General features: G+C 35.3%; 1 protein-coding gene across 12 annotated transcripts in view; it reads left to right on the top strand.

Annotated features, from left to right (window-relative positions):
• ehbp1 (EH domain binding protein 1) overlaps positions 1-15699 on the top strand; it is a 120992-nt gene extending 105293 nt beyond the window's left edge. For all 12 annotated transcript variants that reach the window (XM_066697277.1, XM_066697276.1, XM_066697275.1 and 9 more), the window contains 4 exons: positions 7035-7134; positions 8077-8150; positions 14014-14128; positions 14525-15699. In XM_066697277.1, the coding sequence (XP_066553374.1) occupies positions 7035-7134; positions 8077-8150; positions 14014-14128; positions 14525-14615 (380 nt within the window). In that variant the 3' untranslated portion in view covers positions 14616-15699. The remainder of the gene's footprint in view (positions 1-7034; positions 7135-8076; positions 8151-14013; positions 14129-14524) is intronic.
• Positions 15700-15962: the final 263 nt, after the last annotated feature.

The following is a 15962-nucleotide window of genomic DNA, read 5'->3' as shown; positions in this document are numbered from 1 at the left end:
AGAATTTCGAACGCTTTTTGTGTTGGGACTTGGTGCTTTTCAGTTGGCGCACTCATTGAATATTCTCGACTAAAAAGAGTGCAACAGGGGGTTGGGTATGAACTTTTTAACTGGGCAAAAATTGTACAAAAAAGTAAATTAGTGTGACAAGAAAAATATGAGAGAAATTTCTGATTAATTTTCACTCTATAATATCACTGACACCTTCAGCCCCACTCGTCGTCTTCCAACAAGAGAGAGAGATAAAAGGTGAATGAAGGCTGTGTTCCCAGTGACTGTTTAGACCTCATTTAATAGCAGCGTTCTGTATAAAAGGCATCAGGAAGTACTCCGCATTAGCAGTTGAGATCACTAGTTAATAGGATGATGTCTTTTAGCTTTTGTTACAAGATTATTAGCTAGGATAGGTTTCTGTTCTCGTCGTAGCCTGGTTTGGAGTGCCTGTTGAGTACAAGTGCTAAAATACTGGTTTCTCTGTATTGTTTGGGATGTATAGTAAAAGCCTTTTAATGCAACACCTTTTATGGCTTTACCAGGTGATTTCATCATTGATCTCTCATCTGCCCATCTTGCAGAATTAATTACCTGAAGTGTTCTGCTTTTCTAAAGGTCCTTGATTTTGCCTTGATATTCAACACAGAAAAGCAAGCTGTAAATAGACCCCAGTGGCCCCTAACACAAAATATAGTAATTTGTCACACCTAGACCTTCACCAGGGTTTTTATTAGGAGAGCTGTTTCTAAATTAGTTTGAACTAAGTGTGATGATGGAGCCCAGTATATAATATAATTATGGTGACCTAAACAGATTTCGCTATAAAAAAGCAACTTATTTGCAATTGTTTGTATTTATCCTGTCATTTAGTTTGTGGAGACCTTGTTCTCAAATCAGTGTAAATGTAATTTTCAGTCTTGCTCGACTGTGAGACGTTCTTTGTGTATTTAGTTTTTTTTTTCTTCTTTTAATTTCTGCTCCAGCGAACCAAGATATTATAATATTAAAGGGCCCTAAAGAGTAGAGTATTTCTAAAAAGGGAAGAGGATGATTCCAAATTGCAGTGAATGAAGCACAGACAAAATAAGTCAATGTTTTTTTTATGATTATAGAATAAATTACCAAAATGTATTTTCTTCAAATACAGAAATGGCCTAGATTTTTTCATTTCTTCTTCATTTATGTATACACCTTCTAAACACGCTGTTTAATGGTTTAATGCAAACCTGTCAGCATCAATACCCGCCTCAAAGCTCAACGAAAATGTGGACATGCTAGTCTGAAAATTAGAAAAACAGAGGTGCTGCTGCAAGTAGCTGATAGACTGTTGGTCTGTGATAATGTTTATTGATTTAAAGAATGCAATTTGACCAAAAAAAAAAAAAAAAGAAATAGACAGGAAGGGGGGTTGGGTTTGTGGGGCAAAAATATGGAATGTTTTTTGCATTTTGTTTTTAACTGGGATTTCCTGTTGTAAACTGTGATTACAAAATAAATAAAAAGTGGAGAGAGAGAGAAGTTAGGCAAGGTGAAATTAAATTAACACTTGGGCTTAAAAAGCAAATCTGTTATCGGAGTCGTGTTTGCCTTAGCCCCCGTTATTAACTGAATGTTGTTATCCCTGCCAGCAGTGGGAGGGGGTGTTTGCCGAAGGGTGTTTGTGTACTGCATAGAGGAGATGTAGAAATTTATTAGCGAGAGTTATCTTCCGTGGGTAATAACGATGTGTTCTCACAGAACACACATTCAAACAATTACATAAAAGGCTAGGTGATAACTCTGTATGTATAAGCCATGCTTCTCCCATTTAAAGAGCATTTGCTAAATCCTTTTCTGTGTTTGACGACGTCAAGAAATACTTCAGCTAAAATGTGTATTTGCTTCTGGTTTTAACTGTGGTGAAAGATCCTGATGATTAACATATTATAATATTAATTATCAATAATAAAATATGAATAATATCTGTAATAGTAATTGTGAAACCACGGTCTAACTTATTTCCAGAGCCTCAGTTATTTTCTGTTTGTAGTGGAGATGGAGGTTCATTTTTGGTGTACAGGTTTTATGATTTGAGCTAAGCTGCATCTGCATTATTTTTTCAACATAATCCTTCATACTCTGTCTCCCGATTAAAAGAACTGTTATACACTAAATATGTATTTATTTTCTCTTCTAGTTCATCAACAAAAATGTCTGACATTTTTGATAACTGATATAAACGTATTAAATGGCACAGTGAATTGAGATTTGTACGCAAAGCTTTGGCCGGACAACATATTTGAGTCATTCTGAAACTTTTCAAAGGCACAGAAAGCATTGAACTCCGTGCGTAGAAATAAATTGCAACTTGGTTACTTTTCTCCAAGGTTAGGGAAGATAAGTCGTTTGCCAGCGGAAGGGTGGTTAACCAGGTTGAGTTAAACAAGAGAAAATGTGTTACATCCATTTTAGACTAGTGACTGCCCCTTAAACTACAATGCAGAGTGCTTTATCCTGAGATTAGGTATTGTGACAGAAGCTAAACTACCTTTTCGAACAGAGCAAGAATACAGCCTGCCTTTCTTCCTTGCTAACAAGACTGCTCCACACCATAGCCCACTCTAAGTAATTAAATCAATCCTTTGTACTTACCGTATTCTCCTCTAGTGACGGTACTAGATCTGATTATATGCTTCATGCATATTCAAAGTAAGGCAGTGACAGGTCTTTAATGAGCTCTTACTTAATCAGTAGGAACAATGTTCATCTTGTTCTTTTTTCCTCAAGACATTAGAGCAACGAACAGTGGGGCTAAAATGGAACATGCAGCATTCTTCAGAAAATATATTGTATGTTCAAACGTGATGGAGCCATGGAAGTTGCATTCTGCCCCTTAAAAGTCTGATAGACAAATTGGATTACTGGTATTGGATTAAACAGAAAATGGTTGGATAAGAAATGAGAAAAGCTTGCTGTGATCACAGGATTTAATATATTTTCTTTTCTTTTCCTTTCTTTTCTCCCCCCCCCCCCCCCCTCCCTCCAACTAAAGAAACCCAGGTCTTAGCGACAGTTATTAAAATCAGGATTAATTTGTTATGGTCATTCTTGCACAGTCATTGAAAGATTGTTATCTAAAGCAAAAATATATAAACAAATATGAAAATTAGTAAAAAGGATTTTAACCTGCCTTGTAGTTTGTCTTTGTATGTGGGTTTGCTAAATAATTAAATGTCTAATCCATCAAATATAAGTTGTAAACAAACTCTGGAAAAATTGAAACTTGGGACAGTAAGTGTTTTATAGGGAATGTGCATGGTGAAAACGCAGGCAAATTATGTTCGGCATCACATTTTATTTAAAAAATCCTGTTTCCTCCCATGGTTTTATTCATTTTTTTGTATTTAGTTTTTTTCCACTACTTAAAAGAAGGCAACATCAATGCATACAATCACTTGTCCTGGCTTATTCTATATAGTGTGCATTTTTATTAGTTAGGAACTTTTTATTTATTATCCTTACAATACACGAATACACACACACACTTTTTATATATAAAGTTCATCTGATATACTCTTTGTGAAAATGCATCTTTCTCAAACACACCATTTTAAATATCGAAAATGTATTTAAAAAGAACAACAAGCACATATCAGTGGATAGCTTTTTTTTAATCTGCATTATCTCGTATGGCTAACAAACGTAAGATAGGTTTACTGTTCCTTTTTTATATGTAGTGAACCTTCACTTTAATAATCAGCAAATAAAACCACAAAAAAAAAAAAACTAGCAGAAATATACAGAAGGTTTATACCGCAGGGGTTTTTCATTATTTATATCTGGGTTTGAATGTAGCAGTGGCCAAGATTGCTATCTTAATCTTATTTGGCTATTGAGGCTTGCTTACACACTGGTGTACTTGCCTGGCCTGCAGGCCACTGAAATAGGTCTTGTCTTTCCTTGGCTATGACTCTTCACATGCACAACACTGAGAGCTGAAGTCATTGGAAGATCACCACATTTGATGTTATTTGAATGTACTTCATTGGGACTGTAGTTTGGGGTTGAAGTAGGTCAATGAAATAAATATCAATGATTATGACCGAGACCCTTATTTAAGAGTTTCACAGTCTAGTAGACTTTATTTTCTTATTTTGACTATTGGTATGATGTGTCCGGCTACACCACTGCAATTTACGGACAAATATACCTTTGCCCTGGTAATGGCCTTTTCTGTGATTTGTAAACGGGTGAGATTGCTGAAGGTTGAGCGAAGTTTGTTAAATTGCAGAGCCTAGTGCGTCGCTGACATCGCGCTCAGAAATTCTGCATCTGATTTCCTAGAAAGAGCGATGAGTGAGTTAGTGTAAATCTAGTTGTGGCTGCAAGATGGTTTTTAAAGATGAATACTTTGTGTACATTAAATTGTGGTACACGTTTGAATAATAGACTTTGAAAAAAAAAATCTGGACTGGTTTGTGTTTTATTTTTAAGTTATTTTCTTTACTATTTGTTACACTTTAAGGCCTTGTGTATTGGTTTAGCTCATTTTTAGTTTGTTTTCTCAGACTGAGCAAAGAGAATGACCAGAGATTTATATTTTGCGAGTTAAATTGCATGAAATGTTAAAACGTCGATGAGAGAATTTTATTTTGTGGTCAAAATAAAATGCCCAACTGAGATCCACAGAAGAAAGCGATTTAAAACTACTTTTAAAATGTATCCTTCAAATGTTAACTGCTCTAAAAAATAAGTTGAACACATCTTTTCGATTTTAATATGTACTATTTTATTTTGTATTAACTTCATTGCACTTCTCTATATAAGCACTCCCCGAATCCTTCATATGCACAGTCTCCATGGCTGTGTGCGTCTGTCTTGAGTTCTGTATACGGAAGGAGAATTGTGAAGATCAAAGGTACTTATTCGAGAATGGAAATATATTAACACTGAGTCGGAGATGACCTCGGTCAATGTTCAAGGGTTAAAACTTGGAGAGGGAGTCTGAGTGACAGAAGCAGCTGCCTTATGTTGTGCCTGTGTCTTTGGTTTCCCCCACGAAGGAAGATCCAGCACTGCCCAGACTTGCTGCTTGTGAGAAACCATTAGGCCACCATAAATAAATAAATAAATAAAATCAACAGGTTGTATTTCTCTACTCATTATGATATATCTATATCTATACATCTATACATCTATATCTATACATCTATACATCTATACATCTATACATCTATACATCTATACATCTATACATCTATACATCTATACATCTATACATCTATATATCTATATATATATATATATATATAATCTGTGTGTGTGTTTGTTGTTCACTGTTAAAACAACCTGTCATAACACTTTTTTTTTTTTACTTGTCTAACATAATCCAAAACTGATCCTAAATCCCAAAGTTATTAATAATATTACATGCGTATACTATTCCACATATTAAAAAGGGTCCCCCTGTGGAACAATTGGTCTTTTTTTTTCTTCTGAATGACAGGCCTTTATTCCTCAAGTTTTTCTGGCTTGCTTTTACTCCTTTTGTTGCTGCCCAGAGATTTGTGTCTGTGGTGCCACTCTCACATGACCAGCAGAGAGCTGTCACATGGTCAGAAAATGACAACAACCGCCGCAACTTCAGACCCAGATAACAAACAAAAGATCCCCTCCACAACTGGTTCTGTTTCAGGTGGACAGATAAATAAATACAATGTGTTTAATTTAGTTATTAAGCCTATCTGGCAGTTTTTTTTTGTATTAATTTGTTGATAAAAATTTTGAATAAGTGGAATTGACATTGACAGGAACATTATAAACACTTAAAATTAATTGAGGATTATACATTTTTACATATTTTAACCTGTTAACATCACTTGAAATGTCCCTTTTATTGGCTATTTATTTTTAATGTATATTCTACTTATAAAGACCTTTTTGAATTTTGTGTTAATAGTGTAGCACATTGTCATCTTACTTAATTGTTTCTATGTCTCCATTCACAGAACTGATAATTGTGCTCCATGTTGATACTCAGGGTTGTATTGTGTTTTAAATACTGTTTTATCTCTGATTGTGATTGCTTTATTTATTTGTAAGTGAGAAGTAATAAAAAAAAGAGCTATTCTAAAGCTGTAGTCTGAGCCGTGAGTATTAAGAATAACCTAAGAGCTGAGATGATTACACAAGCTTAAAGGATGCCTCCCTTTTTTCCCAAAACAAATGAATTAGTGTCACCGAAATACTTTTAATACTGTCTGTTGATTGCTTGCGATGACATTGTTAGCCTTGAACTTCCTGAATTAATTAATTTGAATATACAGCTGCTTATTCATAGTAGCCTTGCCTGAAAAGATATAAACTTCCAGCTGGTTTTTCGGAGGAATGCATCTCTTAGATTGTTTTTGTTAAATATTCAATTACCATATTGTCTCCCTCCATGGAAATCAGCTGTAATGTTTATTAATTGTTTTTCTTTTTTTTTTTTTTCATCTCCTTAATATTATTTTCCATGGCTTAAACCACAGCCATATGTCTGTCAACACCAGGCGATACATACTGAAACACAACAGCCATTGCGCCCCTGGGGAGGATTTTGATTTGGAATCCCTTTGTTAGCTACACTTAAAGTGTTAATATGATATGTATTATAATAAAGTTTAGGGGTATTAAACTTGTACATTCACGCTGAATGATGCAGAGGGACTGTCCACGCTTTTGGTGTTTAAAATCATACACCTGCTTGTACAAATACAGTAATCTAAGCTTATATCTTGTGGTGTTTCTTCTACTCACAATAAGTGAGTGTCTGTTAAGTGTCTAATATTTGGCCATTGAAATGCATCTGGCAGAGTTCCTACCTTGTACGTCAATCTGGGCGCTTAACGAAAGCCCCTAATAGTGTAATTTATTCATTTTCACAAAGGTAGTACAATGTAAAAAAGGTGCAGCTATAACTTCCACCAAACTAATTTACTCAACGTTTCAAATTCACTTTTTTGTGCATTGAATGTTTATGCATTTGATATGAATGCAAGTTATTTTTTTTCTGATTACAGGAAATAACAAGGAGGAGGAAGAGGCGATGATGCAGGAGTGGTTTATGTTGGTCAACAAAAAAAATGCTTTGATACGAAGACAGAACCAGCTCTCCCTTTTGTAAGTAAAGCTCCCAGTAACTGTTTTGCATGTAAAGAAGGTCTCAGTCAGTTTATTAGTGCATTTACTGCTGATACATACAGATCACTCCACTCCAAAATGGTCTTGTATACTTTATCATAATTTTATCACCAGTAACCTGGTAAATACTACTAATAAACTAATGGCCCGCCTTATGTACTGCAATGCAAGTTTTGCATAATTAAGTAAATGACCCCTTGACAATAAACACAGTGCAGTGTGTTCTTTAAGTCGGCTTGTCTCTGGGTGCATGACATGAAATGTTCTGTTTTTTTGTTTTTTATTCCATGAACAAAAGGTGGCCATAATACTTGGCAGTGAAAGGCTTTGTCAAATTGGTCCCTGAGTGGCTTTTTATTAAAGGAAATAGTGATATAGTCCTCTTTTGTTTCTTTTTCTTTTTCCTTTTAATGAGTTAAGTATTCTACATGTAACTCCAGCGTATAGAACTTTCCCAAGATCAATGCTCTTTCTACTTGAATATTTAATCTCTTAATATTGTTATCAATAGTCTATTACACTTTTTTTTTTTATATAATAATAATCATTTGGCAAAGCTTTTAGACTGGTCAATTAGAAAAGCCCTGATTGCGATTTCTCTTTCACCCTGTCTTTGTCATACAATTGGAAGTGAAGGACAAATTCTATTACGGGAGAATTAGTACAGTTCTAGCGCATATAAAAAGAATAGACATGAAATCAAAATGAAATTTGCCAGTTAACTCCCCCTACCCCCCCCCACCCTTTTTTTGTGCGTGTTCTGTCAGATAGCTTTAGGTTTCTGTATCAGTTTTTTGAAGTAGATTAATGTTAAGGAGAAAAGGTGGTGGCAAGTCCTTAAATCAATGTTTATTAAAGGTTTCTTTAAGTGTTTAATGATTTAGTAATTAACATATTGATGAACTTTTACAACTTGCCTAGGGAAAAAGAACATGATCTTGAGAGGAGGTTCGAGCTGCTAAACCGGGAGTTGCGGGCGATGCTGGCAATAGAAGGTAAGCAACACACACAGCCTTTTCCACCGCAATATAACCAGTGCACCTTGTCAAGTCATTGTGGGGTACATGCGTCTCAGAGCAGAACTGCCTGAGACTCCACAGTCATAATCTTGTTCACTCTACAGTGCAATAGTTATATTTTATTCAACTCCATTGATTTGTAAAAGCTTACAATGTTCGTAATCGGATTCTAAATGCTACTGTAGAAAAGATAATTTCTCACATATGGGATGTTTTTTTATTATGTATCCTGTTTGATTAGTGTTTAAATTGTATGATTTTGCTCACTACAAGTTAACTCTTTCAAAGTCCAAATAAATAAACCCTGAAATCAGGATATTCTTTATGAGTAATATGGTATACTTGGGATTAACGTTTTGTGCATGTTTTATATAAAATAAAACATTTGTGTTTGTGTGTAAGCAGTATATATTATCTGGACTAGTATACGCTTTCATTGATAAAAATGTTTATCTGTTCAGTGGCCATTTATATCAAAGGATACTCTGTATGTTCTTTTCAGCATTTCTGTTTATAAGGCTGGAAAAAAGGCCATTGTGTTGCCAAAGTTGTCTGCTTAAGTTTAATCCTTTTGACAGTGTCCTCTTTCGCAAAATGAACCTTTTACAATCAATGCAAATTGATTTTGCTATTCGATTGTGACCTCTTAACCCTTTGGCTGGCCATGGTAATTTCTTTCTTCACCTGATAAGGTACCTGATCCATAATAAATCAATTCTAATTAGTTTGGAGACTTCACTGATGGTAAACGTGCAGATGACAGAGGGGAACGCAGGCCATTTGTTTTTGTTGCAGGGTACCTGTTTTTATTTTTCATGTCTGAAAGCTTAGACATGAGGGAATAATGTGAGTTCACACACACAGATTATTATGTTTCTGGTTTATAATCACAGTTCATCAGCAATTGTTTTAGAATAATCATGTTATTGCTTTAGATAACATATACAAGTTGTGTGTCATAACTACAATGCACTACAGTCTTAGCCATGACGTTTTGTGTCGTTAATTTCAGTTATGTAATTATACCATTCAATCAAATTAATGTTTCTCTTACATACATGCCATCTTGTAAATGAAAAACAATTTCATTTATTCTCAAAGGATATATTGTGACATTGTTTTACTACACTGTTTATCAATGACTACCTCCCCAAACAGCATGAATGAGAGAGAAGTTAGCTGACTTTAGGATAGATAAGGACTAAAGGGGCACAGTTATGGTTCTTGCTAAGATTGGGTAGGCTGGTATTAACATTGGGTTCTGAATGGTCGATGGATGACTGTGTTAAGCCTGAAAAAGGGAAAAAAAAAAAGAAAAAAAAAAATCAAACGGGCTGTGTTAACCGTCCTCCGAGTCAGTGTGCGCTCCATACATTTGTGCAGACGTCTGTGTTGTTCTAGACTGTTGCACTTCAACTTGTTGAATTTACTGAATATAACTTATCTGGCGTTTTTTTTTTTTTTTTAAAGGAGCACTTAACATTCAAAGGTAGGGCTTTCTTCTTCGAGACAGATAGTTCTGACCTAGTGATGAGGGAAGAGTGCACATCATTTCTTATTTAGTGCTCCAACAGGTCCATTCATGACGGCGCAATACAGACAGGTAATTGCTGATTTGCTTGGCCAGTTGATGACAGAGAAACATAGGCTCCTGAAGTGCTCATGCAGAGACCCACTGATGGAAAGTGAAGGCACTTTATCAGACATGGGCTTGACCTGTCAGCGGTGGTTGTGTGTGGACAGCCCCAGCACCTTGTTTGTATATCAGTGTGTTGTTTGGTGATATATGGACAGTTTTCACGTGGTTTGTTGATAAAATGGCATGTGTGGAGATTTGGAGGGTTTCTTTCGGGTATTTTTTTTTTTTTAGGTGAAATGTTTAGGAGGGGGAAGTAGATAAGATTTGATTCTCCGATAAGTTGACTGCGCTGAAATAAATCTTGTGGAATCACTGGCTTGTGACTTCCAGCAAAATGCGTAGGGCCCACTCTGATCCAGCCACGTCTCGAACAAATAAGCTTTATATCTCACGAGTAGATCAGCGAGCCAATACTTGCTGGAATTAATAATAAAACAAATAAAAAAATGAATGCAAATTTAACAAAAGACAGTTTTGTTTTATTTTTCTTTTCTTTTAAGCACTAAAGAAGCGGTGGTGACTTCCAGTAGTAAAGGTCTTGAGTTTTATTAACAGATTACAGGACTGGAAAAAGAAAAAAAAAAAAATTGATCCTGGATTTTCGTTTGTTAGGTCAGTGGATTTACAGCACTGCTAACTGAGTAACAAATACTTAAAACGATGTTGGAATAATCTTGTGGTAGCTCTGTTGTTTGTCTTTGCGTATTTAATGTTTGCCTAGAAAAGCTGCTTGGGTTAAGTTTTACACACCCTGCGGTGGTCTTTAGAACACGCCGTGTTTATTTTTCTCCCGCGAAACGGATCTTTTTCCTTTTTTTTTCTTCTGGATTTCTGTATGACTTGATTCACTCCCTGGTTTGTATTTGAAAGTGGACACTCTTCTAAAGGGATTTATGCATAGGTTCACTATTTTTGTAGTTACAGTTTGTATGATAAGCTTTTTTATATATTTAAAATCAATATGTAATCCTGTGGAGGAGCTTATCCCCTAAAAACCCCATTTGTAAATCTATTTTAGCTTTGTTACACAGCCCAGCCACAGTATTCCACAGATTGATTAGGTTCAGCAGGAGAATCCTATCAAATGGCCTGCTCTGATGATGTTGCAAACTCTTTCAGGATTGCTAGTTGACTGGAACTAAAGATAAGACTCGATTGCAATCCCCTGTGCACTCTTCACAAAAAGTGTTAATTTCCATTAAAGTACAGCCCTAGTTTTATAGAAATTGAGAGTTTACTAACAGACATTTGAACCTTAAAAAAAGGCATAAGGTAACTTAACTTTTTTGTACTATTCTAATGTACCAGAAGTACTTTTAAGGATTCTCTCTTTAAATGAACTCAAGCAAGTTACTGATCTTCTGACTCTAATCTACACACGGCATATTCATATTCTGTTATTTTATTGTTCTTTATTCAGATTGTTTTCATTGTTGTTTTTGGTTTTAGATTTTGTTTTGTAATTTTCCCAGTTAGTTATTTTAAAGTACTTTGTTGAGAGACTGTTTTATATGCGTTTCTTTTTGTAGAATACATTATCAACCTCAGCCTTATTTTTTTTAATTAATTAAACTGAGTCCTAACACGTGCATTTTGGGGCAACATTTTCAGAGTAGTTTTATTAGTTACCCACATGACTTTCTTCTTCAGTTCCATTTGGTGTCTGTTTGCCTCCGTCTCGGGCTGCTCTGGCTTTGGACAGCAGGACACAGTGACGCTCTCTGGAATCCAGCCAATTATTTTTCTCTCTGATGTTGACCTGGCCTTTGTTAGCCAGGTAACCCTGTGTTCAAAAGTGAACCTTTCTTTGACAAATTCAGTCTGTATTGTAGATCCACTTTCATTTCAGAAAAAAAAAATCAACTTTAACTTTGGTTTTCTGTTTTACTCTGCTTTTGTTCTGTGACCATCAAAAAGAAAAGAAAAAAAGATATAGATAGATAGACATTATCCATCCAACTGTCAAGTTGCCAGAGCTTATATTCAGATTGTTCTGTTATAAAGCAAGATTTGCATCTCTCCTTGGCCCATGGTTGACTTAAAGCAACTTCGCAGTCAAAGGAGAACCTCTCAGATTGAGCTCATGTTTTTGTGCCTTGCATTTGTGTTGTTCCACCAGTTTAAAAACTTTAATTGTTAAAGGATCTACAAAAAAAAAAAAAAACAATCCATATATATGATGCACTAGTGATTATGGTGTGGATCTTCATACACACACACACATACATATATTTATACCTTTAATATTCCTTTTAAACATGGGACACATTTGTGTTGTGTTATGCTAAAGCCTTCATCATATGGAGATGTATCACATTGTAAATTTGTAAATATAAACCAGAACTCCCTGAAGAACCACTTGCTTTCATAAAGCTGCTGAGCAGTTTGCGCTCTTGAATAAATTTTGCATTGGAGGGGGGTCATGGGGATTTGAACCAGCGCATTCTTGTGTGGCTTGTGAAGATTCACATGGTAACCATTGGTGTGCATTGTTAGGTTTATCTGAATAAGCACCAGCCATGTGAGTTTTAACGTGATTGCCCAGGGCAATGGAGAAAGGGAGAGAAGAGAGTAATCCAAAAGGATTGCACACACTCTTTGCTCTGGGTTCTTTTTTTTCTCTTCTTTTTTTGGAGGGGGTGCACTGGGGGGGAGGGCGGTTGCTTTAGTCAGTGGCTGTAGGTTTTTTAAGCTGGTGTCTGATTTCCCTCCTGGTCCTCATTTGTTCTGCTATGTCTCTCATCATCTACTGCGCCTTCTTTTTATTGTTTACCTTCCTAATGAGGTAGGCGGGACAGCCGGCCTTCTGATTGACAGGTGCATGCTCCCACTGTCTGCCCAGCAAGGGAAGCACTTTGGCTTTTGGCTCGGAGGTGTGTGGAGGAAAAAAAAAAAAAGGCCCTTTTGCAGATATGCGGCATTCTCGAAAAGTTTTTGTTGGCTCTGCCCTTCCCTTTCCCTGGCTCTGTACTTTTCACTCAAGTGGGGATTTCTGTGGGCAACAGAACTGGGGTTAGCATAAAGACAAATAAAGTGAGGATTTAGGCCTCCGCTTGTCTTTCAGTACGTTTTGTTCGGCCACCGTAAATAGCAAGCATGGCTTTAAAGAAACAGTCAACATCTATGTGACAAACTGTTGTTGGTTGAGGCGCTTTTGCCCCAATAGGAGAAGGGGCTGGCTCTTTCACGACATTTTTATAGTGTCTAAAGGATTTTGACAGTGCAGGGTTAAAATAGCAGCTTGGGAATTGTGGAAATATAGCATTACATCATTTATGTTTCAGCATGAGTACTTCATCAAAGTACTTCAAGTACTGAAATGGTATACAAATACAGGATTATATATATATGTTTATTTTTTTAGTGACATTTTTATTTGGTGCTTTCATTAAGCAATGGCCATGAGAATTATGACTCGTCATCATTAGGAATATAATATTACACAACAACAAAAAACAACCAAAATATAGAAACTCGGTTTAATTTCGGTCATCGACTGACTTCAAAGCATTAGAGGTTAGATGAGAATAGAGCAGATCTTTCAGGACAAACATATGGTGCCCAGCATGCAATCTTCCCAACTGTTGCAATTTCACAGAGTGGGAGAAGAAACACTATGTATATATTATTCATACTTGTATTTATTATTATTAGTATTATTATTCACAAAATAAAGGGTTACTTCTCATTTTTCAGAGATACATTGTCATAAATTACACATTTTACTGACTGTACTTTTTGTGGAGACGATTTTGTACTGCCAGATATTGTCATAGTAATAGTAGTATAAAACATTTTTTGGAGAAAGCACTATTTCCTGCCAACTGTTAGTGTTCTGGTGTTCGTATAGTGTTCAGACAGAAGGCTCTTAGTATAGATCTGATTCTGGACACTTAAAACTGGGGGAACGGATGTGTTTTTCCTCCGTACAATTCAGTGCTTATTAAATACCGCTGTACTGAAAGGTGTTAAGGTGTGGCATGGCTCAGTGCTACTGCAGGAGTCTTTTATTCACGCAGTCAGGTTGCACATTGGTCCATCATATATAATCATGAGTTTGGAAGTCTGCGAAATCCAGGGCAATACGTGCATTTCCCCCCCAGCTATCTGCCCCTTCCATTCTCTGTGTGAATCGATGTACAGCTGATATGAAGAGAGAGAGATATCCTACATAACCTTGTCTTATTTTGTCTCACTCAGACTGGCAGAAAACAGAGGCTCAGAAGAGGCGAGAGCAGCTTCTGCTGGATGAACTGGTTATTCTGGTTAATAAACGAGATGCACTGGTCAGAGACTTGGATGCTCAAGAAAAACAGTAAGTCAAATGAAGACTGAAAAGTATTTCTATTGTTGTTGTTGTTATTATTAGTAATATTATTATTATTATTAATAATAATAATAATAATAATAATAATAATAGAGATATAGGTGCTACATTGTGTAACTCTGTTTTGCATTCATCAATCTGTGAATGTACTATACAGTTAAATGTTAAAGTCTTCAGATCAGCTTTTACAAGGCCTTCTGGGTGATTTCAAAAAGAAAACAAGTTCTGTATTCATCTTGTGTTTAAAGGGCAGTAGTCCATAACCAACTTCAACTTTCCTTGCATTACATATAGTACAGAATAAAGTGCCATTTGCTATATATATATGCGTGTATGTGTGTGTGTGTGTGTATTTATATATATATATATATTTATATTTTTTAGGGCTGAAGAGGAGGATGAACATTTGGAGAGAACTCTGGAACAAAACAAAGGCAAGATGGCCAAGAAAGAAGAGAAATGTGTCATTCAGTGATTCCCATCATCACAACGAATAAAATCTTTATAATAGTGAATATTTTAAAACTTTGCTCAAATATGTGAACCTGGAACCCAGTTATCATTTGGTTCAGAACTGTGTAATATTTTCTGTTAATGGTTTAAAATGGTCCCTTGAATGCCTTATTCCAATTTCTATTGAACTCCATTGGTTTTTACTAAACTAGAAGGTACTTGTACTTAAATATACAATCAAGTGCATACAAAGTGGCTATTTACTCTCAAAAAGTTGTAAAATTAATAATGTCTGATTAAATGGCTTAATCAAGAACATCTCTGCTGGTTTTACTTTTAATAAGAACTGCTACAACAAACACACACAGTTGTGTTGATCTGAATGTGTTTTTGCTACTGGGAGGGGTCAATTTATAATATTTAAAATCTGTTTAAATGTTGGACTTTCAATAATTAAAAGGTAACTAAGATAACAAAGAATACCTGAGCATACCTGTTGATAGCAGGTGAAAAGGAATATCTAATGAATACAAATAATTTGTATGATCTGCAGACTATCCATTTTGACTGACCCTGCTATATTTTAATTACTGTAGAACTTGCTTTAATGTTTTTACTTTTAAGAAATCTTAAGGAAAAATAACTATAGTTTTATTTAAAATACTGAGGTTGTTTTACTTGTGTTGCTCAAAGTATGGTTTAGCAGACAGGTTTAAGAAAGTGTCCAATTTAAAAATGAAATTATTAAAACAAAAAGAAAAGAAAACAAAGTTAGTGTACTATCATCATTGTTGTGGTGGTTATTAGCTTGAGACAGTTTCATCAATAGAGTTCAGACAACACCATGTCAAAATGATTATTTATTGCAGTTTGTCCGTACTTGAGTTACATGTAAGTAACTGTAACATCTTGACCATGTACATTTACTCAAGGACATTTGTTCATATTTATTGTATACTTTAAGATTTAAAAAAAAGTTTGCTCTCATGTGCAGATATCTCGGTTTTACATCTGGTGCAGCTGTCTTTTTGTGCAAACAGTTACCGGTTTTATTTATTCCTGTGTCATGTATGAGTCTTCAATAAAATCTAAATACTTTCATACTGCATATGACTGTTCTTTGCATGGTTTGACAGTAATCGCTTGTTGTTGAGTTTTGTTTTCTTACTGAAAGGAGTGAGATTGTATTTTTTTTTTTTACTTTTGATCAGATGCCCCAGAAAAGAATAATATTTTATCTTCCGTTATTGAGGGAAACTCCTGACGAGGTATTAGAAATATTTACATATTTAATGTCACGTCTTATTTGTTGATTAAATTAAAACCAATTCGACCAAAGTGTGTTTTAATGTATGTACACGATGTTTTT

This window comes from Amia ocellicauda, chromosome 23, assembly GCF_036373705.1.
Source record: "Amia ocellicauda isolate fAmiCal2 chromosome 23, fAmiCal2.hap1, whole genome shotgun sequence".
In the NCBI taxonomy this organism is placed as follows: domain Eukaryota; kingdom Metazoa; phylum Chordata; class Actinopteri; order Amiiformes; family Amiidae; genus Amia; species Amia ocellicauda.
This window is presented reverse-complemented; position numbering and strand designations above follow the sequence as displayed.